The sequence below is a fragment of the Aspergillus versicolor genome (genome assembly GCF_001890125.1).
Source record: "Aspergillus versicolor CBS 583.65 unplaced genomic scaffold ASPVEscaffold_3, whole genome shotgun sequence".
NCBI classification, from domain to species: domain Eukaryota; kingdom Fungi; phylum Ascomycota; class Eurotiomycetes; order Eurotiales; family Aspergillaceae; genus Aspergillus; species Aspergillus versicolor.
In genome coordinates this window covers 3020557-3041887 of record NW_024467526.1, presented here as the reverse complement: position 1 = coordinate 3041887, position 21331 = coordinate 3020557, and the positions used below count along the sequence as shown (strand labels likewise).

General features: G+C 50.8%; 9 protein-coding genes across 9 annotated transcripts; 2 read left to right on the top strand and 7 right to left on the bottom strand.

Annotated features, from left to right (window-relative positions):
* Positions 1-139: 139 nt before the first annotated feature.
* On the top strand, positions 140-1634 carry ASPVEDRAFT_82290 (uncharacterized protein; the record flags this gene model as incomplete). Its single annotated transcript, XM_040817178.1, has 2 exons — positions 140-906; positions 950-1634. 2 exons carry the CDS (start codon positions 140-142, stop codon positions 1632-1634), a joined length of 1452 nt encoding a protein of 483 aa, XP_040666494.1.
* Positions 1635-1762: 128 nt separating this feature from the next.
* On the bottom strand, positions 1763-2872 carry ASPVEDRAFT_82289 (aldo/keto reductase family protein; the record flags this gene model as incomplete). The annotated part of the gene is made up of 6 exons (XM_040817177.1): positions 1763-1930; positions 1977-2346; positions 2405-2586; positions 2642-2699; positions 2746-2756; positions 2801-2872. 6 exons carry the CDS (start codon positions 2870-2872, stop codon positions 1763-1765), a joined length of 861 nt encoding a protein of 286 aa, XP_040666493.1.
* A 190-nt stretch (positions 2873-3062) lies between these two features.
* Positions 3063-4074, bottom strand: ASPVEDRAFT_40263 (RTA1 domain-containing protein). The gene is made up of 2 exons (XM_040812109.1): positions 3647-4074; positions 3063-3594 (listed from the first exon to the last, which is right to left on the bottom strand). The coding sequence occupies exons 1-2, from the start codon at positions 3765-3767 to the stop codon at positions 3146-3148; spliced, it is 570 nt and encodes a 189-aa protein (XP_040666492.1). The 5' UTR covers positions 3768-4074; the 3' UTR covers positions 3063-3145.
* A 785-nt stretch (positions 4075-4859) lies between these two features.
* On the bottom strand, positions 4860-6773 carry ASPVEDRAFT_82287 (uncharacterized protein; the record flags this gene model as incomplete). Its single annotated transcript, XM_040817176.1, has 10 exons — positions 4860-5061; positions 5111-5184; positions 5228-5258; positions 5307-5582; positions 5641-5927; positions 5991-6235; positions 6283-6329; positions 6372-6453; positions 6499-6551; positions 6598-6773. 10 exons carry the CDS (start codon positions 6771-6773, stop codon positions 4860-4862), a joined length of 1473 nt encoding a protein of 490 aa, XP_040666491.1.
* A 1426-nt stretch (positions 6774-8199) lies between these two features.
* Positions 8200-9350, top strand: ASPVEDRAFT_40261 (sterol desaturase family protein). The gene has a single exon (XM_040812108.1). It carries the CDS (start codon positions 8243-8245, stop codon positions 9284-9286), a length of 1044 nt encoding a protein of 347 aa, XP_040666490.1. The 5' UTR covers positions 8200-8242; the 3' UTR covers positions 9287-9350.
* A 209-nt stretch (positions 9351-9559) lies between these two features.
* On the bottom strand, positions 9560-11431 carry ASPVEDRAFT_40260 (serine hydrolase domain-containing protein). The gene has a single exon (XM_040812107.1). The coding sequence runs from the start codon at positions 11421-11423 to the stop codon at positions 9636-9638; it is 1788 nt and encodes a 595-aa protein (XP_040666489.1). The 5' UTR covers positions 11424-11431; the 3' UTR covers positions 9560-9635.
* A 415-nt stretch (positions 11432-11846) lies between these two features.
* On the bottom strand, positions 11847-13644 carry ASPVEDRAFT_190002 (cytochrome P450; the record flags this gene model as incomplete). The annotated part of the gene is made up of 5 exons (XM_040809057.1): positions 11847-12336; positions 12409-13015; positions 13060-13128; positions 13176-13392; positions 13456-13644. The coding sequence occupies 5 exons, from the start codon at positions 13642-13644 to the stop codon at positions 11934-11936; spliced, it is 1485 nt and encodes a 494-aa protein (XP_040666488.1). The 3' UTR covers positions 11847-11933.
* Positions 13645-13884: 240 nt separating this feature from the next.
* On the bottom strand, positions 13885-18407 carry ASPVEDRAFT_40259 (ABC transporter ATP-binding protein). The gene is made up of 11 exons (XM_040812106.1): positions 18233-18407; positions 18106-18186; positions 17943-18058; positions 17842-17896; positions 17197-17798; positions 16537-17143; positions 15932-16493; positions 15713-15885; positions 15133-15662; positions 14132-15089; positions 13885-14085 (listed from the first exon to the last, which is right to left on the bottom strand). Exons 1-11 carry the CDS (start codon positions 18350-18352, stop codon positions 14059-14061), a joined length of 3831 nt encoding a protein of 1276 aa, XP_040666487.1. The 5' UTR covers positions 18353-18407; the 3' UTR covers positions 13885-14058.
* A 434-nt stretch (positions 18408-18841) lies between these two features.
* ASPVEDRAFT_40258 (putative MFS sugar transporter) lies at positions 18842-21054 on the bottom strand. The gene is made up of 5 exons (XM_040812104.1): positions 20342-21054; positions 20051-20297; positions 19799-20005; positions 19371-19753; positions 18842-19321 (listed from the first exon to the last, which is right to left on the bottom strand). Exons 1-5 carry the CDS (start codon positions 20775-20777, stop codon positions 18927-18929), a joined length of 1668 nt encoding a protein of 555 aa, XP_040666486.1. The 5' UTR covers positions 20778-21054; the 3' UTR covers positions 18842-18926.
* Between the last annotated feature and the right edge of the window lie 277 nt (positions 21055-21331).

The window sequence follows — 21331 nt, the reverse complement described above, 5'->3', positions numbered from 1 at the left end:
GCCATGTACTCAAGGACAACTTCTCCACTGGCAGTCTGCGGGGTCAATCCGGTGTGCTGGATCCGGGGCTATTTAAGCGACGTTTAAGCGAGATAAATGCGAGGTTCTTCCTCTCCACTCTCAAAGCCAGTGCCTCAACATGCAAGGTAAAAAGCATACCCGAAACCAGAATGCGTGTGATACCTGTCGCAATCGGCGTGTAAAATGTCGTTTTGCTGATGGAGAGGTCTGCGATGGGTGTCGGTTCTTAGGGGTTCCTTGTACCTCAGACAGGCCTCGAAGGAAGCGAGGACCTCCTAATCGGCATTCCCATCTTCAATCCAATACTTCCTTGCCAGCTGGTACAAGCAATTTCGCTGCCAGTGATTCTGGTACTCCATCCCTATCACAGCCACCCCTACAGTCACCAGTGCCAGCAATTCTCTCCCTCCTTGCACCCGAATCCCTGATACACAGCGTCCTCGACGACTGGTTCGACCATATCCACCCCCTGGCACCTATTCTGCATCGTCGACAGTTTCTCAGCAGACTAAACAATGGCGACGCCAGTAACCCCGTCTTCTGCGGTGTTGTTATTAGCGTTCTCTGCGCAACATGCGCGACCCTCCGGCGGAAATCATTCGAAGAGTACTACCCAATTACTCTGGAACGATGCATCAACCTAATTGAAACATACAACCTTCTTCCAGTAGACGGGCCATACTCGCTTGACTGGTGCGCTGCCAAATATAATCTCGCCTGTGCGGCGATGGTTCACAGTGACATGTCCAACCCCTGGAACCATCGGGTTCTTAACGAGGCAGTGACGGGGACGAGATACCTCCTCAACTACAAGCTAGACCAGATCTCTATCTTGGAGAAAGAGCTCTTAAAGAGGCTGTATTGCCTCCTTGAAATCACCATGATGTATGACCCTAACCACCTCTTAAAACCCAATCTAACTAGCAAGAAACCTCGACATCTTCGGACAACCCGTACTCGGCCGTCTCGTCATCGGCAGCAATACCGTCAACCAGCCCAGCCCATACACAGACAACGAGTTAGACCCATCCCCAGACACAAGCATGCTTCCCTGCCACTCTGATAACGTCAACTACGTCCCTGGTCTACTCCATCTCCGCGGCATATTCCACTCCTGGCACGTCGCACAAGCAGACCGCTTCTACCACCCCTCCTCCAAAGTCCTCACCATCAGCCTCTCTCGCATCCAGACATGTCTGGATAATCTCCCCCCAGAGCTCCGCTGGCGAGGCGGCCTCTCCCGCCCAAGCACCGCAACACATGGCCACGACGTGCAAATCGCAAATATCTTCGTCACGAGCTTATATATCCGGTCAAATCTCCTCCAGCAGTTTGGTAACCCGTTGGAGAATCAGATGGAGCATCAGAGTATAGTTAGTGATTTGCTCGAGGTGCTTTATCATCTTCCGCAAGAGATCCTGGAGGCGAATGGGTATAGTCTTATTCCGAAGATTAGGGATATTGGGGCTGCGTATTTGGGGGGCTTGCAGGTCGACAGTGAGGCGGATGGACGGGTTATTGGCATTGGGTATGAGGCGAAGGGGAAATTGGAGAGGTTGTTGAGGCAGCTGGGTGTGTTGGATTTCAGACCTGGTTTGGGTCTTGCGTCGTAACTGCTATCTTTCCATAGTGAGTCTCTGGTTGTTATTGATAAGTCAAATAGTAATAGCACAAAGCATTTATGCCAATAGGTCATTTATAAATTCTTTTCAATCCTTAGGCTAAATATACCTTCAGACAGTTACAGCGATGGCGACGCGTCCCTCTCAACAGTAGGATCCCAAGCACAAGGCTCATACTTGCCCGTCTCCAGCTTCGCCATGTCCTTCTCACTCAACTCAAAGTCAAACACCTCCGCATTCTCCTTGATACGCGAAGGAGTCACCGATTTCGGAAGAGGAACGAAGCCCTATACAGTCAGCTCACCCTCACCTAGACTATTAAGAGGGACATACCTTCTGCAGACTCCACCGAATCAGCACCTGCGCCGTTGTCTTGCCATACTTCCTCCCCAACTCTTTCAACACAGGATCATCGGCCTTGGTATTCCTCACAAGCGGCGAATAGGCCTGCACAACCGATCCTCTCTTCTTCAGCCAGTCCACAATATCCGGCCTCGCCAGCCACGGATGCAGCTCATACTGCCCAACATCGATTTGTCCCCCGCCACCGGAGGAGATGTACTTCTCGAGCTCGTCAAGATGGTGGACTCCGTAATTCGAGACGCCGATCGAACGCGTTTTACCCGCTTTTTGGGCCTCGACGAGCGCTTTCCACGCGCCGAGTCGGCCTTCTTTTCCACCGTAGGGGGCGTGGATTAATATCCTACAAGCATAACAAATTAGCCCGCTCCTTCACCTAAACATAGATAGTGGGAGAGTACAAATCAAAATAATCCGTCCCCGCCTGCTTCAGACTATCCTCGATACTCTGCTTGGCATTCTCGTATCCGTTGGCGTGCGGGGGGATCTTGGTGGTGAGGAAGACCTGCGACCGTGGGATTCCGGCGTGGGAAATTGCAGCGGTCACTTCTTTTTCGTTCTTGTATGCGGCCGCCGAGTCGATCTTTAGCTGTCAGTATGTTGCTTTTTTGGAGTGATTGTATACAATGGGTTTGTACATGTCTGTAGCCGAGCTTGAGGGCTTCGACGGTCACGCTTTCGGCGACGGTCGTTGGGCTGGTTTAATTAGACGGGTTAGGAGATGAAGAGAACGGGGACGCACGTTTTGTAGACCTGAATCGTCAGTGGGTGTTAGTTATGAATTGTAGGATACGTACACCATAGCCCAGGACCGGGATCTCGAAGCCCGAGAGCAGCTTCTGGGTGGACTTGAGGGTGAGTCTGGCCATTGCGAATGATGAGAATTGTAGAGATGAATTACGAAAGATTTATGGGAAGATTTATGGGGTTAAATAATTATTCGTTATTTCGTCATTGTGAGCTGTCCGCCCGCTGTGGGGCTGATCTGATTATCTGATAACATCCCACGCAGACAAGAAATTGGTGAATACTCTATAACATCGTGATCATAATATATACATTTCGCTTAAATCGATATTTCCCTGTCTAGTTTATAGAACCAACACCAGCATTGCATCCCATCTATAAAATAACCAGAAAGTCTACCTCAGCGGCACACTGTCAAAGTCCCTATATCCCTTCCCCCCACGAATAACAAAACAAGGGTGCCAATAATTCAACACCCCCATAACAACCACCATCAGCACCGCATCAAACACATAAATAAACACCTCATGCGTCATCAAATACCCGCCATACCCATCAATAAACTCCACCAGCCGAAACACCGAGCGCACCAGGATAAGAACAGACACCGCATACAGCGCAAAGAGCAGAGTCACCCAGTTGCGCGCCGTGATGTTTCCGCGGCGCCAGGACGCAATTTCTTCGCGCGATGGCAGCGTGGGGGCCTTATTGATCCGGATGTGGAAGATGATGGATGTTATCAGGAAGAAACCGAAGAAGACAATCTGCACGATCAGACCGGCGATGGTGATTGTTTCGCCGGTTTTGCGGCTGTCGGGGTTGTCGCCGGACATGAGCCCGCCACCTACATTTGTTAGTCTATATAAAAGAGACCGGTAGATGGGTTTGAAGCATACCGCCGCACTGCATCAGGAAGGAAATGACATCCCCGGTAACGAAGATCTTGGTCATCCAGGAGACTCGTACGAGACTGAGCTTTTGCGCGTCGAGGTGGATCATCAGCCGGCCCAGGACCATGTAGATTGACGCTGCGTAGAGGGCTGGAGCGAGAAGGATGAGGACCGTCTGGAGGGCATATTTGGGGATTGAGCTGGTGTCGTTGTGGCTGGCGGCACGGAAAATATAGCCTAGAACTTGGACTTCATGGAATTAGTATTGACCAGATTGATAAGGGAGGGATACATACAAGCTCCCCCGATGAGAAAAGGAATAAAGTATAGAGCGCGGGCTTTGATCAATTGGTAGCAGTGGAAGCCCGTGGAAGCACCGAACAGGATGATGAAGATCACTGCAGCCGGGATGGAGGGATTGTACCCGTAGATGTTGTTGTCGCTGGCCATGTTGTCTGGATGTGATTTGAATTCAGTCGAATCAAGCGTTGTAGTGCTATATACTTATATATACTCTGATATTTTATAGCACCGCCTCCGCCAAGGCCAGTCAGGGCGCGTTCGCTCTCGTTTTCGTTAAGCTCAGCCCGGTTCCACCTTCGCATTTCGTATTTCGCATTCGCATCAGGTCGGCCGTTGATTGGCCAGGTCAGATCCAGCTTGTTCTTGATTCTTTCTGGTAGTGGCCATTCTCTGACAGAAACTGCAGAACGCCGTTACCTAATGCCCCCTTTCCTTGGGCTGTTTTGTCCATCCTGCGACTGCCTCGAATATGGGAGCCTAGACCCTGCTATCTTGGTCTTATTCAACGTCTATTCCTGAAGGATCCACGATTCCTCGCAACCGCTCGTGGTTCGCTGGCTGAAATCCCCGTCAAGCTTTTCTCCTGGTTATGTCCCAAAAATATCGGAGACTTGTCATGAAAAGCAAACGTGCAAGCGCATAATGGTAGGGGGGCGGCCACCACCATTGAATCCTTTCTGATTCATTAATCAGTAACGACGTCATTTCCGATGCTGTATATTTGACAGGCGGATTCTATTTTCGTAGCATCCAATCCGAACGCGAGCAGCAGCTTTCCAACCTCCGGCACCGTTTCCCGGTACATGATTAACATAGTGCTATTGTAGAATCCATTGGTTGTTATTTTTCTGCTAACTGTATTGTATACGTTAAGGAGCAGCAGCCCGCAGCCTCACTCTATACATCCTGGGCCCACCTATACCTGTGCTTGTACACCCTCTTCAAACTCGCTCTCAACATGGCTACTCCGCTCATCTCTGCGCTGCAGGTATACAGCGAGGCCCAGTGTACAAGCTGCACAAACAATCAACCCCACCGTCACGGAATTCCCAACCAAGAATCTGGGGGCGTAGTTTGTATTGTATGAGATCAGGGGGATCCAGGCATTGAATGCATATCTACCAGTGCCAGTTAGCGACAGTCAGTACAGAATAGCGATGAACTCACGCTATGGAGTTTGTTGATCCTAGGATGATCTTTCGCTCGAGACTGTCTCCTGCGCAGATCTCGTTCACCATTGTCTGGCTTATTAGTATGCTTCTGTATAAATGCCGGCATACTTACTAAGAACACAGGCCCAGACCCTTGCGCGAATCTAAACCTATCAGTCTGTATCCTTCATCAGATGTATAAGATAACTCACCCAGTAAGATAATAACTCGCCCACTTCAACCCAAATGGAACTCCGTCCCAGATGGCCAGATTCATCGCCGCGAAGAAGCACACCGTCAGCGAGAAAAACACTATTGGATAGCGGATCTGAAAGCCATCGCTCGTCCAGCCATATATCAAGCTCGTTATAATCGTTATCGCGTTGATCACAGTGGGGTATGTGTTTATCTGCGGCACAGAGTACCGATTCAGACTTTTCAGCCAGAGATTCATGTACCCGCCGATATTCTCGCTGCAGATGAAGAACCTGCCAGCATTCGTTAGTATATCTATCCATTGCTAAAACTCGTGAACTGGAGACATACGTATAATAGGCCGTATAAACCCAAAAATGCCACCGCGAAAGCACTCTCTTCGTCCCCTTCCAGGTAACCGGTTCATCCAGACTCTTCCCAGCCTTGCGCATCCTCTCAAGGGCAAGTTCCTTCTCTTCGGGCTTCAACCACGGAACTCTCGTGTTACTCGGTAGATCCGGCAGAGCAAGATAGCCCCAAACTGCCATGGGAAAGGTAATAACGCCATCGAAGATAAACAGCCATCGCCAGCCGGATAGTCCATTGACGCCGTTCATGCCGGTGTACAGAGCTGCTTGCTAAAGGTACATCAATACATAACCCTTTAGATGAATTTTATATTTAGTGAGGAGAAAACATACCAAATACCCACTAAACATACTCCCCACAAACGCCGAGCCGAAGAAGATGCATGCCCGCTTGGCGAGTTCGCGCTTCGTATACCACCCGCCTAGAACTGTGTGCACGGCCGGGTAGAATGTTCCTTCTGCCAGACCGACAAGGAAACGGCAGGCATAGAGCTGTTGGGGCGTTTTGACGGCTGCCGATGCGAAGGTTACGATTACCCAGATACATTCCCAGGAGGGGCACCAGAGGGAGAGGCGGACTGGGATAGCATTAGAATTGAATTGTGGTAGAGAAGGAGCGTAATACCGCGAGTGCATATCATCTGCGAGGGGATCTGAGAGATCACGTAGCCACTGTTTTGTTAGTATTACTCTCTTCAGGGATGGGAGACGTACATAGTCCACATGGTGGTGAATGTTTGGTACTGATTTCCAACGACGTTGAGTTCTTCTTTCATTCCCGAGACATATGCGTTTGCTAACAATTAGCAATTTAATCTAGCCTCTAATGCCGCCAACTAACATAGATTGTTCTGGTTCAGGTTCTTGGAAAAGTACGAGAAGCTGGCCCATGTTCTTTACTTGTTAGAATGCACTCAACGATTTCAGACGAGGTTCGTACAGAATAAAAAAGTCGATTTTGAAAATGAACCTCCTCTCCTCTGGCGAGTAGTCAAATGTATCCCACAAGACTCGCTTGAGGCGATGTCGCCATGAGACTGGCTTGTCGGGGACATCTTCAAGAGACGAAATGGGTGTCGACTGTGCGACGGCTGTCGACTTTCCTGGAACTGTCATGTTTCTTTTATATTACCTGCAAAGAATGCAATAGAAGTAATTGATAATTGTTGCAGCTCCGGTTGATAAATTAGAAATTTTCGATAACGCAACCACCACCAAAATGGCATCTTCAACGTCTCCAACTCTGTATCTTGCTCTGATAGCATACTCCAACTAGTCTATTTTGGCGGATTATGTTAGCAGTCAGCTATGCTAGGAGCCGCAAACAACTGACGGTAGTGGACGTATATGATGTGATCGCCAGGTATGCTTGCCTCATATCAGGAAGCTATGTCAACATATGGAGCGAGGTGGATTATACTCGCATCGACTCCAACTCCGTGCACTAAATATATAAACAAGCATACCTTACCCTTCCTTAATGTTTCTATCTAAACGGAACTGGCGTTGCCAAGTAGACAGTTGTGCCGACCTATGGGTTAAGATGACAATATTTTGCCAGTCAAAACTATATACACCTTCTACATCCAGGCCAGAATTAGTATGGGCAACTCAACAATTGACTGCGACACTCTAATCGCTCGACTTCTGCCGTTCCAAATACAGACCCAATCGATGAAATTTTCATAAACAATCCCCCTCCCCCTCTTAATCTTACTCTACGGTGTATCACATTTGATATCATTCTGTAAATTTATCAGCAATACCCCTGCCAGCTTTACCACTATAATTCCCAGGCAACAGGTTGCCCACGTATATGCAACTACGAGAACATAACATGCCGAGTCATCGATTGGAAGGGACGACTACACAATTCCAGATTAATTCGATAGCCAGCGTCACATGCTGCCATTATATCCTGAGGTGAGGAGAGATAGTGTTGGCGTAGAATATTCTATAACATGACGTCGTTTCTACAATCCAGCTCCACGTGCCTCGTATAGTGGGTGAGACTGACCATAGAGAACAGAGGACGGGCATTACGAACTCGTCCTGTTGCCTAGCACTTTGCGCGTGCAGGCATGTACAGTTTGATTACTCCTTAGAACAAACACATTGCATCGCTGCATATTGTGTTGAAATGGATTGAGTTACTGAAAGTCAATAACATATTTGAATACATTTTGCGTGGTTGAGTCTGTATGTATTGGCAATACCGGTCAAAATATATAGCCAGGGCTCAGATCTAATCAACAGTATATCCGCCACCACAAGGAGGGACAACTGCCCAACAATTAGACATTCCAGAATAATTAGAACATGTTTCCCATTTCCATGGTTATGGCAAAATAAGTGCCTCGGCAGCTGGGGCTCGCACCCTTTTCCCTTTTCGGAAGGCCTTGCGATGACTGGACAGCCGAGGTGGGTCATCTATTGAAATACGGCAGCATGATTGGCGGTATTAGATCGGATTTCTTCATATGAAGAGTTGAAGTTGATATCTGGATCGTGGGGCAACTGATATATAACAACCCCGTCCCCGGTCCCCAGATCCTGCCTGAACTCAGCCATTCTCAACCGCCAAAATGAGCCATCCCAACCCCCGCGACTCCATGAAGTCCACCTGGCGCCGCCAGGACAAGAGCCAGTGGACCATCTGGCACAAGATCCTCGATTTCGTCGACGTCCACCACGTCGACCTGGACAAGGAGGTCCCAGTACACCAGAAGACCGAGAAAATCCCATACATGTCCGACTGGTACCTCCACCGCTGGATCGTCTTCTACACGGGCCTCACACTCGCCCTGCACGAACTCTTCATCCGCTTCACCGGCTGGAACTTCGGCCCTGTGATCGCCTACTTCTACTACTACTACGCCTCGCGCATCTCAACCACCCGCGAGATCCGCTCCCTCCGCGCCCTGGGCCACAAATACGGCTTCCTCGACGGCGACCAGCACGAGCGCGACGGCGTCCCCGACGCCGGTGTCCAAAAGACACTAACCTCCGTTATCCTGGCCGGATCCATCCGCCCTCTATTCATGGTCTACCTCTCCTACAACACCTCTCGCAGCCCCGCGGAAATGAACTTCCTGCTCCTCCCCTTCCAAGCAGGCATGTACGGCATTGTCCTCGACTTCTGGTTCTACTGGTACCACCGCCTCATGCACGAGATGGACGGGCTGTGGAAGTACCACCGTCGGCACCACCTCACCAAGCACCCGAACCCGCTGCTCACGATCTACGCGGACCACGAGCAGGAGTTCTTCGACATCGCGGGGATTCCGCTAATGACGTTCTTCAGCATGAAGGCCCTCGGGTTCCCCATGGGGTTCTATGAGTGGTTCTTCTGCTCGCAGTATGTCATGTTTGCCGAGATTGCGGGACACAGTGGGTTGCGGATTCATGCTGCTGTGCCGAACCCGTTGACGTTTGTGTTGAGGTTTTTTGATGCTGAGCTCGTTATTGAGGATCATGATTTGCATCATCGACGCGGGTGGAAGAGTAGTTATAACTATGGCAAGCAGACGAGGCTGTGGGATAGGGTGTTTGGAACGAGTGGGAAGAGGATCGAGTCGGCGCAGGATAATGTTGACTATGGGGCGAAGATTTCGATGCCTCTGTTTTAACTTATATTTTGTTTAATTACGAGACCGAGGAAGATATGCGTTATGAGTGATGGCCAGCAGTGATAGACATGAATCTAGTTCTCTAGAAAAATACCAATCTCGCTGTATTACATCTTGAATTTCAATCTTTTCAATCCATCTACCGTTCGAAGCCATAGTGAAGCATTAACATGAGAGGAGGAGAGTAGTCACTGTTGCCCTGAGTCAAGATGATATCGTCAGGTAGTCCACCCCAACCGCAAGTACGATGGCAAGCTTGCTGATACCAGGAAGGACAGGCTAAACATGCAGTAACATTCGAAACGCTATCTATCACGCAGGTAATACAATCCAGAAATCCAATACAGAATCACTGCTTCTCCAACTCCACCCTCCAAGCCGGAATGGTGACGCTGCCTACACTTCCATCCTTATTTATATCAAACACGAACTCCGACAAATACTGCAACGCATAACTCGTCTGCCCCAAAAACGCCCAGTCATCGGCATAATAAAAGCTAGTAAACAGATTCGACGGATCACGCGGCTCAATAGGTTTCACCACCGCAGTCGCCGGTCGAAACACGATCTTGCCCGCGTCCCCAGCAGGAGAAATGGCAGGTCGCAGGCTGTACGGTTGTTGGAAGCCTGGGGAGCGGAAAAGGGTCTTAATCTGCGGGCTGAGGTCTGTGCCATTGCTGACCCAAGACGAGATCTGGAGACCAGGTAGGGCTCCTCCGACGGCTTTGAATGTGATGGAGCTGTTGAGGCCGGGGGTAGTGGAGGTATAGGTGCCTACGTATTTCCGCTCGAGTTCGACACCAGCTTGTTTTGTTAATGCGGGCAAGATGGCGTCAACGATCTGCTGGATCAGGAAGAAGGTGTTTTCGCTTCGGGTGTCTGCGGTGCTGGCGGTAATGACGCTGAATCCGGCGTCGAAGTCTGGGAGGATGGCTGTGAGGCCACCGTATGAGCCGGAGTCGCCGAGCTTGGTGTAGATGTCGGTGACGAGACCGGTTCCTGGGTGTTCGTAGCGGTAGATCTCCCAGGGTGCACCGATGGAGATGTGCAGGCTGGATGTATGGGAAACGGGCTTCATCCAGCGCCGGGTCTCGGTGGGTGAGAGCAGGGTTGAGTTGAGAATGCCGGTGCCGAACTTGGCGAGGTCGTTGAGGGTCGAGAAGATACCGCCGGAGGACTTGGATATACCGTTCTCGAGCCCGAAGCCGGCTTCAAAGGGACCAGCGACGACGGATCGGTGGAGCTCGGACTTGGGGGGGATCACGGAGTAGGTTGAATTCAGGTCGAGCGGGTCAAAGACGCTGTCCTGGAAGACCTGGTCGAGCGACTTGCCGGTGAGATTGGCAATGGCCGCTCCGAGCAGGGTCAGGCCATTGTTCGAGTATACTGGGCTGGCCCAGGGGAGGAAGATGGGGGCGCTGCCCGCGACACCCTCAGCGTAGTCGCCTGGTGAACAAGCTCCAGCAAGACCTTCGAGAGTTGCACAGGGAGGCAAGCTAAAGCGATCGTTTTCGCCGATAGGGGGGAGGCCTATGTCGGGCAACGAGGTGTTGAGAATCTGATTGCTCAAGTACAAATCCCCGATCCAGGGCGCACCATACTGGGCGATGCCACCCATGTGGGATGCTAGGGCTTTAGGCGTGATGGCATCCCACTGATTGTCGTACACCGGGTCGAGGGTGTCGGAGTGCTCGCGGAGGTACTGTGCGAATTCTGGGAATATTGCCGACAGAGGGAGCTCCCAGTCTTGACCGTCGAGCTCGACTAGGGCTGCAAGCACGGTGAACAGCTTGGACACGCTGGCAACGCGGTAGATGCTGTCACCGTCGACCTTGTGTGTGCCATTCTTCGCCTGCACGATTTCGGGAGAGGCATAATGGTACTGCAGGGTCTCGGCACCTGCATCACGAGTCGAGAACAGTCCAATTGAAAAGGTGGTGTCTCGTAGCTTGGATAGAGTGTTGTTCGACCGGTGCAGGGCGTTGTCCAGACTGGCTGAGAGGTTCCTCCAGCTCGCCGCGACGTGACTGTTGCGGCTTGATAGGTCTCTCGGAGCTGGATAGATCGGGCCCAGGAAGCCCGAGAGAGCACCGGGGAGAGACAGCGATGTTAAAAGGAGGGATGTTTGAAGCTTCATGATGTTGTATAACGGCTTAATTGTAGCTACAATGAGCAGTGGGAGACCCCCTTATATAGTGCAGAGAGGCAGTGATGCCCAAATATCACGCAGCCAAGGAATGACGGTGTTTACGCATAGTTCTGCACTCAGCCCTGCCCCAGGCCCTTTAGCTGGCGCTGCAATTCACCCGATCTGTTAAGATTTGGTGCTGATCAATGTGGAGTGGCTGATGGCCCCAGCCTGCATTCTGGATACGCGATGCTGATTGGAGCGCTGGATTGTTCCGGAAAGGGCTAGTTCGTGTTGACTGACTGTTCTCTTGTTTGGGACAAACGTCCGAGTTGCATCACAGTATTGGAAGAAGTTATATGAAGTTGGCTGTGTTTTCAGCTCAATGTCATGGATATGCTTGCAATTGGATGCATATTTTAACCATTCTTGCCTTGTAGTACCTGATGGTAATGGCGTGCTTAGGCAGCCCATATGCTTCCTTCGAATTGTAGATGGACCTTTTATCCAATCATCAGTCTATGCATCCACCTCAATACCAGCTTCTCTCCTTCGAATAACCATTTCACCCCTTGGGTCTGCCAGGAGGACCACCTCTCTCCTAGTTGGCGGTGGACTCTCCCACCCCGCCGCCATCTTAATATCATACTTCAGCAAAATATAGCAAAGTGCGACCTTCATCTCATTAGCAGCAAAGAACCGCCCTGGACAGGCATGCTTCCCTAGACCGAACCCCAGATGCTCCGGTGTTGGTGTTATAAGCTGCGCAGAAGCCTCATGCCCAGGGGTATTTCGCAGCCGGAGAAACCGGTACGGGTCGAATTTATCAGGGTCTGGGTAGATGCTCTCATCCCACATCCGTTCAGACGAGACGTAGAGTAGGGTGTTCTTAGGAATTACTGTGCCATCTGCGAGCTTGATCCTTTTCTCCGCCAGGCGCTGCATGGAGACTGAACAACGTCAGTGTATGAAATATAAAAAACAAGAAATGAACATACTAATCTGACTTGGCTTGAGTCTCTGACTTTCCTTCATCACACTATCCATTAACTTCAATTTATGCAGCGCAGTCTTCGTACAGCCATCCGGCTTCAGCACGGCGGTGACCTCCGCTCGCAACTCCTCAGTCAGCCCGTCATATGCACAGATATCATACAGTACCTGCACAAGCATGTCAGACGTGGTATGAATCGCCGCTACGGAGAACGTCAGTTGTGCAATCGCAGCATCGTAAGGCCGCCCCTTGGCGCTCCGCTCCATCCATTCCATAGCATCATTATACTCTTCTGGAATATCTCCCCGGTCAATGGCAGCTTGTTTATCTTTCTTCCGCTGCTCTAGCACGGGGAGGATGATATCTCGGGCTTCTTGGATCTGAGCCCGGATCTTACGGCAGGATGGGATGAAAGGAGCAACTATAGGCCTTAATAGTGCCGGCCACAAGCGCAGTGCATCTGCAGCTGTGAAGGAGTCAACTGTGTAGTCAACTGTTATCCGGAGCCAGTCTGGGTTCCGGCAGAGGTAGCCACCGAGGAAGACTCGGGATGAGATCTGGGCGATGATATTGAGGATTGTCGGTTTTAACGTGATGGTGTGCCATTCTAAAACAGTCAGCCTTGATCTGTTATATTTCTGCTAAACCTACCAGGCGAATCAGTCCAGTTGGTCTGCAGGGCAGCGGCCATTTCTTGTGATAGAGGTTTCGTGACGTTGCCTTTCTTCAGTCAGTCGCATTCAACGATATCATAGATTAAATAATACCAAGGCTTTGCGTCATCTTCGTCCTGATCGCATCCTGCAGAATATCATCGGCCCTCGTAGCCTGCTTAAATACCTCGAACCCAGGTATCTCAGCATGGAACCTGTCCACAGCAGCCTTGACAAAGTTCAGGTCTTCGCGAGACCGGATTTCATTCGCATATTTTGGACTCAGCACGAGCTTGTATCCGTTGTCGGTTAGTATTCTGAAGACAGGCCACTAGATGAATTGATAAGTATTGAATTATGGATCATGGACAGCTTTATATGGATGGTAGCATACCTGAGCGAGGCCCCGTTGAATCAGACCGCGAGCATTAGACAGAAACCGTCCTTGTGCGTGGACTGCCCGGAACTCAAATCGGCGTTTTCCATTGACTAGAGGATATGCCTGGGGGTTGCGGAACGAATATACCAAGCCTAGGAGTACAGCGGCAAAGGACAGCGCAAGCCCCAGGCTGGCAGGGAACATTGTAACTATGGCATCAATCATGTTGACCTTAGCTGCACTTTACATCGCAGACTAGAAATGGGGCTTACTATGTATGTTTTCGCGAGCCGTATCTGGTAGGATGGTAGCGTATACGCATACGCACACGCCCGATTTCACTGTGCTCACATATAGCCAGTCCTATACTGTCAGCTTACCCCAGGTCTATGGGAAATTCCCTCGGCGAATAGACCTTTGAATTATTCCGATTAGACTAGCGACCTCACATTCTCCGTGGGGTGGCACTGGCAATCAATCTTATATGAGTGGCATTCAGCTAAGTAGTATCAGAATCCATCACTGCGGCCAGTCACCTAGAGAGGAGAAAACTAGTATACATCAAGACATCTGCATCGACGTCATTCATAAAAGGTCATATAGCTTGAGGAAGGACCACTACCGATCCAACGCTTGAGCCTGGCACTATTCACAGTTAGCAAAGCACTATAAGGAACCACAAGTAACATACCATCTGCCAATAAGCCCCCCGATTTCTTAACAGCTCATGATGCGTCCCCCTTTCTACAATCCTTGATCCCTGCCCAGGCGCACCCTCCCCAAACACAAAAATGACATCTGCCTGCTGAATCGTAGCCAGTCTGTGCGCGATCGCAAGGATAGTCAGCTCGCCTTTCCCGGCTAACCGTTCGATAGCCTGCTGGATCAACTTCTCCGACTGGGAGTCCAGACTTGAAGTAGCTTCGTCGAGGATAAGAAGTCGTGGATTCCGCAGCAGTGCTCGCGCAATGCACAGACGCTGCTTCTGGCCGCCGCTGAGGGATGTCTGTGCGTTTGCTCCCAGCTGCGTGGCGTATCCATCTGGGAGGGAGTTGATGAACTCGTGGATCTCAGCGTCCTTGGCTGCTTCAATCATGCGTTCTTCTACTGTTTCCGATGTATCGTCCTCTATGCCGAGTAACAGGTTCTCGCGTATGGACCCGCTGAACAACTTCGATTCTTGGGCGACAAGAGATAAACTTTTACGGTAGGAGGATAGATCCATGGAATCGATCGGCGTCTTTCCAAATAAGATACTTCCCTGGGTAGGTTCGTAAAACCGCTCGAGTAGCGACGCAACGGTCGATTTGCCGCAGCCAGAGGGCCCGACGAGAGCAGCGAACTGGCCGCTCTCAACTGTGAAATCCAGGTCCGCGAAGACTGGACTTTCGCGAGAGGCGTACTTGAACGAGACCTGTTTGAATTGGATATCCGGAGAGTCCGGGATTTGAGCGTTGTTAGACGTAGTGGTCCTTTCATTGAGTGTGCGCATCTGCAGAATGCGGCCGGCAGATGCCATGGCCTGTGCGATATTGGGAGCAAAACTGAAGAACTGGCCAGCTGTCTGTCCTCCTTGGATGATGGCGATATAAACAACGAAAAAGGCTACCAGGTCGTACTCCTTTGTTACGAGGAGCTGGCCTCCATACCTTGACACGTTAGCAACGGCCAACTGTTAAATAGAAATCTTACCAGAAGGTCAAGGCCATAGCGCAGAAATCCACAGTACTCGAGAGAGAAATTACCAAAGCAGCAAAGTACGCCTTACGAAGAGCCATCTGTCGTTGCTCCGCCAGCAAATCCGAATACTTATCCAGGATATGGCCCTCCATCGTAAGGGCACTGACAGTCCGAAAAGCGCGTATAGCCTCCGCCGCGAACTTGGAGCTCTCTGCATAGACCTTTGCGTTTAATCCCTCAAACTCCAGTTCGTATCGAATTCGGATGTACGCAGCTCCAAAGATAAAGGGCAGCGCTGCAAAGAATGTGACTGCCGCGAGCTTCCACCCGAAGGCGAATGACACGGCGACGCAGCCAATGACGGTGAAAATGGATATCAGGGGGAATATTCCGTTTGTCGAGAATAATTCCTGCAGCTGGCGGATGTCGCTGGAGAGGCGTCCGCCGAGACTTCCTGAGGCGTTTGCGTCCTGGTCGAAGAAGGGGATGGGTTGGCGTAACAGACTCCGGAAATAGTCTTTGCGATAGACAGCAGCAACAAACTATACGAGTTAGCCCTCGAACGGTATGTACCAAGACAATAGGTACGTACAGAGGAAAAGATAGTCGAGCTAAAGCCCAGCGTGAAATAAACAGCCATCACACACAACGCCAGGATGAAGAACATCAGGGCCCAAAAGTTGGCAGCATCTTCCAGTTGCTTTCCAGTGAACTGAAAGGCCTCAACGAGTTTTGCAAACAGGAAACTCTGTACGGCGTATCCAGCTGCTAACGGTCAAACGGGTTTCTTGTATGGGAATGGGACTCGTACCTCCGCCAGCACCGGCAGCCACCAGGACGATGCCGTAAAGCCACGAGTATCTGCGCTGCTCGTACATCACGATACCAAAATTCCGGAATGCCCCTATCTTCTTCGCTTTTGCCTCCGTCGTCTGATTATTATTGCTTACGGGTTCGCCTTCCAGAGGCATGGAATCGTAGACTTCGGCCTCTACTTCCTCCGTGACGGGATCGTTCTGTTCAGTCAGTGGCACAAGCTGCTGGGCATGGACAAGGTCATGGTATACACCATTCATGGAGAGAAGCTCGTCATGGGTTCCCTCTTCGCACTTCGTCCCGTCCTTAATTACGACAATGTGGTCTGCATTCCGGACGGTCGACAGTCGATGCGCAATGGTGATTGTTGTCCGGTCCCTGGAAACATGATCCAAGGCTGCCTGCACTATTTTCTCCCCACGAACATCAATTGCGCTGGTTGCTTCGTCCAGAACTAAAATTGTGGGCTGGCTGACAATGGCTCGCGCAATGGCTAGGCGCTGGCGCTGACCACCACTCAATGTGATGCCCCCTTCGCCGACGATAGTCTCGTAGCCCTGAAACAGTCAGTATAGAAGAAGTAAATGAAGGCGTTCATACCAATGGTAGTCGCTGCACAAATTCATCAGCAAAAGCTTCCTTGCATGCCGCAATGACAAGCTTCCTCTTGACCTGCTCCGACTCCCCATCCCATTCAGACCCAATAAGCCCAAAGCAGACATTATTATAGACTGTATCATGGAATAGGAACGGCTCCTGCTGGACCAGCCCGATCTGTGTTCTCCACCATTTCAAATCCAGCTCGTTGATATTGTGCCCGTTCACCTCGATACTCCCTGTAGCTGTGGGCTTTACAACATCTTCCTTCTCATATGATGCACTGAGATCATACCATCTCTCGAGCAATGCGACAATGGTACTCTTACCAGACCCCGAAGGTCCAACTAGGGCAGTTACCTTCCCCCGTTGGAAGCAAACACTGAAAGACTTAAGCACAGATACCTCAGGCCGGGTTGGATACGCAAAGGTGACATCGCTGAAGACGATATCAGACCGACTAGACATCCTGATCCCATCAACCGGTCTCCGTTCAGAGTCAATAATAGAGAAGAAAGACCCCGACGCACTAACAGCCTTGGTGATAACCATAAACGGTGCGAAAATGCTGCCCAGCACGGTCGTCACTATCAGGACGGAGAAGAAAACACTATCCTTCAGTTAACCATGCAGTACCATCATATGTAGAGCAAGGATACCCACGTAATAACAACACCGACATCAGGAATATTCCCCTCGCGATAAAGCTTCAGCCCAAACCAGAACGCCAGCGCGAAGCTCGCATACATGGAGAAAAACATCAGGCCTAGATGAACACCCATAACAGGCGCTAGCTTTGTAGCTCTCCTCCTCGCCTCTTCAGCCCATTCCCCATACTTACGGGCAAGAGACGCCTCGGCACCAAGCGAGAACACAGTCCGGATAGAACTGAAGACATCCGCCGCGACAGCAGCGTGCTTCTCGTCGGCGAGTTCAACACCGCGGTTCCCTTTAATCAGCATCGGAGCTGCAACTGTCAGACACAGGCCCATGAAGAGCATGGCGGAGCTGACAACGAGTGTCAGGGCCCACGAGTATCTGAAGGCGATTGCGTATGCTGCGACGAGGATGGCGATGGATTGGAAGAGGATGGCGAGGCGGTCGGACATGCTCTCCTGGAGGGTATTGGACAGGCCTGTTATGGTGTTTGTGACGGTGCCAACGGAGATTTCGTCCAGTTTGCTGACTGGTTGAGCGAACAGGGCGCGCATGTATTCGAGGCGAATGGCGGATGAGGCTTTGAGACTGATTACTCGGAAGGATATCTGACTTGTTAGTTGCAGTTGTAGGAGTGGGGGACGTGCATACCGTGAAGATATATGTTAGAACGAACTTTCCAATGAACAGGTACACAATAAAGAGTCTAAAATGTTAGCTGGAGTGTATACTGTGCTTGAGGCAGTACATACGAATTCTTGCTGACTGCAGCCTTGAACTCGGACTCTGTGACACCAGACCCGGGGAGAAAGTATTCGCTAAAGTCTTTCGTGATATCTCCAAATATAATATTCATCAAGGGGAGAGCCTGCAGTTGTCAGTTCTATCAGCCATAGTTAGTTAACATAAACTCACGACACCAGACCCCATGGCGCATCCAAGGCCGACTATCATAAGAAGCCACCCATAATTCCCAGTACCGTACGAGAGAATCCTCTGTCCGGCATTAGTTCAGCCATACTCATGTCTAGTTCAGGCGTACCATATAGCTGGGGAAGAAAGGAAGCTTGATGTCTTCAGCCTTATCAGGCCCGCCTTCAGCAGCCATCTCACTATCTGGCTGCGCCTCTCTCTGCTCGTCCACAACGGGTTTAGAATTCATATTGGGTTGGATTGAATTGTGGCAGAACCAGCCACAGGCCGTTGTGCCACGAGCCCTAAATATTAATACTGGTATCATTCCAGCAAACAACGATTACCCATTTGCCCAGGCTTCGACAACCTTCCATTCCCAACGCACGCTCCTTCGCGAAAGACGATCAGTCATTGGTGGGCCAGGACCACCGTGGCCAGAGCGTCTTGGCCCTGACGGTTGACTCATTATTGAGCGATCCTAATAGACGTTGAGGGTGACAATACGAGGAGAAAAGGTGGGGCCTGGATAAGGCAGAATCAGCCTTACGACTATTCTGCAGAATTGTGGAGCTGCAGACTCGAAATCCAGGCATCGCTTGCTGCCTGGATTCAGGGGAGACGTGGCTGCAGTCTGTGCCCTTCTCCGGGTGAAATTGAAATTAAGATAGGGCAAAAGAGGGTCCCAAATGGTCGCTTACGTTGCTGAGATACCTAAGCAAGTCTTGCGTAACAGGACGTACTTTGTATATCACGCGGAGATAAACGAGGACCGTAATATCAATGTATCATCACCTAATCTAACTCGTCGACTCATAATAAATCTAAGACATAACTTTCAACTCGGCCTCCTGCACAGTCGGCCTCATCCTCCTCTGCTCAACAAACACCTTCTTCCACCTCCCTCGCACCAAATCGTTGCAATTCTGCTTAACGCCCGCCCAGTTCTCCCTCACAATCTCCCTCGTGGGCCGCGAAAACACCTCCTCGATCTCTTCGAGCGTCTTGTCCTTCGTCTCAGGCATAAAGAAGATCTGGTAGATTTCACCGACGACTGCAATGCCGCCGTAGAAGCCCAGTGCGAGACCAGTCTTGCCCATGGCTTGTTGCATTGCGGTGAAGTTGTATGTTACGATAAATGACATGAGGAAGAGGAGGGCATCGGATGTTGTCATGCCGTAGCTGCGGAGGTAAGTTGGGTAGACTTCTGAGGGGACCACTGGTATAATTAATATCTAGTACGATGAAGCATTGTAGTAGTAACATACCCCATGTTAAACAGGCATAGGAGCCAAAGAACCCCTGATACAAGATCAGCCCGGTGAGGTACAGACCCTCAACCGTCATAAGGTCCGTCTCAACATCAAACCTGTAGCTGATGCCAATCAAGACCAACCCAATGAAGAAGCCTGGAAGGGTTACAATAGCCCAGAACCGCCGACCGAATGATTCCATCAAGAAAATAGCCGGAATTGTTCCCAGAAGAAGGGATCCGCCCCCAACAAGCGACATATAGTTGGCGTTTTCATCATTGAACCCAATTTGAGACATGAGCACACTCATGAAATACATAATCGCGTTGATGCCAGTTAGCTGGCCAAGCATGATCATGATATTTGCATAAATAAGCGAGCGACGAGCGCGGGGGACACTATAAGGTGGTTAGCGATGGCAGCTTGGTAGAGCGGGAACGCACGTTAAAAAGTCCATCCACGGGAATCGCTTGTTCTGCGCGCCTTCATTCACCTCGTTCTCTTCTTGCCGGACAGAGCCAGTCAGGACGAAGAACTCGTCCCTTGCGTCGGGGGTGTCGATGCCGCGGATGCGCTTCCAGACCTTGTATGCGTCGAGAGTACGGCCTTTATGCACGAGCCACCGCGGACTTTCAGGGAGGAACAGCATGCTAGCAGGGTTAGAACAGTACCACTACTTCTGTATTGGTGCTCACCCTGCAAACATGATGGTCGAAAAGAGGAGGGACGACCCCAGGATGTACCGCCAGTTACCGGGAACATGCAGGAAGATCGCAGCGACGGCATATCCAAGGACCTCGCCCAGGGCAATATTGAACTGGTACAGCGAGACCAGGTTACCGCGAATGCGACGTTCAACAGTTTCTGCGACGTAAACAGGAACTGTACCACCCTCGAGACCGACACCGAGACCCAGAATGACACGCGATGCAATTATCATGCCTGGTCTGTTAGCAATAGTACTCCAAACGAAGCAACCAGCATACCATAATTAATCGACCCAGCCTCCAGCGCAGCACCAATTGTATACAGAACCAAGGATATGATAATCGCCCACTTCCGACCAAAATACTCATTGCAGGGCGACAGAATCAACGCTCCACCAACAGCACCTAACGGCATGCCCGCATTCACCAGACTATTCTGTCTATCGTCCAGGCCCAGATCCTTGGGAAGATACAAGTTTGCGCCGGAGATGAGACTCTGGTCAAGACCCGACAGCAGACCTCCCATACTGGCGAATGCGACAAGCAGCCAGGTGAAGTGCTGCGGGTTGCTGAACTGGACGTGGAAGAAGCCCGTCTCCAGCCCTCCTGCGGCGGCCAGTTTGCTCTCCATTTCCTGGATAAAGGCATCAGCTTCTGGGGCGCGATCGCGCACGACCTCCAGGGCCTCAAGCTGTTTCTTTTCTGCCTCCGCCATTTTTCTCAAGTTGCCCGGGGATGGGGATGGCGTGCGGAACGAAAACCTGGAGAAAATGTCCGGGGAGGGGAGGACATAAAAGGAGGAGATCAAGTGGGGTTAACACAGGTTAACAGGCTTCAAGAAGGAAAGCAGCTGCATTGCTTCGATTGCACGGCATCTTTGGGTGACGTGCGAGTATCGGCCCACGTCAAAGCCGACCACTCCAGCCCAGCAGAGCAACTCCGAGTGGCCAGGGGAGAAAGAAACAGGATTCGCTCCCGGCATTCTTGACTGAATTGGCAAAGGCTTGCTCTGCTAGTGCGAAGATCATAACCATCTTGAAGCGCTGGGCACGAGGAATGTCGATCTGTGTAACGTGCGCCAGAGTCAGGCAGAGTCGGAGAGAATCAGACCGGAACTTGCACCGACAGGGCTGGAATTCAGCTGTCTCGCCCCTTCAAACGGTGTGGGAAGACTCATAATTGCGTGACTGGTGCTCTGGCTATGCGGGGTGATCCTAAACGTGGAGATGATTGACATTCCAGAATCCAACGTGCAGGAAGTTCTGGAAA

Bases quoted from the DNA above. Each gene is read 5' to 3' on its own strand.
- ASPVEDRAFT_40263 (XM_040812109.1), bottom strand. From the start codon at position 3,767: ATGGTCCTGGGCCGGCTGATGATCCACCTCGACGCGCAAAAGCTCAGT. The intron at 3,595-3,646 runs GTATGCTTCAAA...TAACAAATGTAG, and splicing joins CTTCCTGATGCAGTGCGGCG to GTGGCGGGCTCATGTCCGGC.
- ASPVEDRAFT_40261 (XM_040812108.1), top strand. From the start codon at position 8,243: ATGAGCCATCCCAACCCCCGCGACTCCATGAAGTCCACCTGGCGCCGC.
- ASPVEDRAFT_40260 (XM_040812107.1), bottom strand. From the start codon at position 11,423: ATGAAGCTTCAAACATCCCTCCTTTTAACATCGCTGTCTCTCCCCGGT.
- ASPVEDRAFT_40259 (XM_040812106.1), bottom strand. From the start codon at position 18,352: ATGAATTCTAAACCCGTTGTGGACGAGCAGAGAGAGGCGCAGCCAGAT. The intron at 18,187-18,232 runs GTACGCCTGAAC...AATGCCGGACAG, and splicing joins CTTTCTTCCCCAGCTATATG to AGGATTCTCTCGTACGGTAC. The intron at 15,090-15,132 runs GTAAGATTTCTA...TAACGTGTCAAG, and splicing joins GCTATGGCCTTGACCTTCTG to GTATGGAGGCCAGCTCCTCG.
- ASPVEDRAFT_40258 (XM_040812104.1), bottom strand. From the start codon at position 20,777: ATGGCGGAGGCAGAAAAGAAACAGCTTGAGGCCCTGGAGGTCGTGCGC. The intron at 20,006-20,050 runs GTGAGCACCAAT...TAACCCTGCTAG, and splicing joins TCGACCATCATGTTTGCAGG to CATGCTGTTCCTCCCTGAAA. The intron at 19,754-19,798 runs GTGCGTTCCCGC...ACCACCTTATAG, and splicing joins CCGTGGATGGACTTTTTAAC to TGTCCCCCGCGCTCGTCGCT.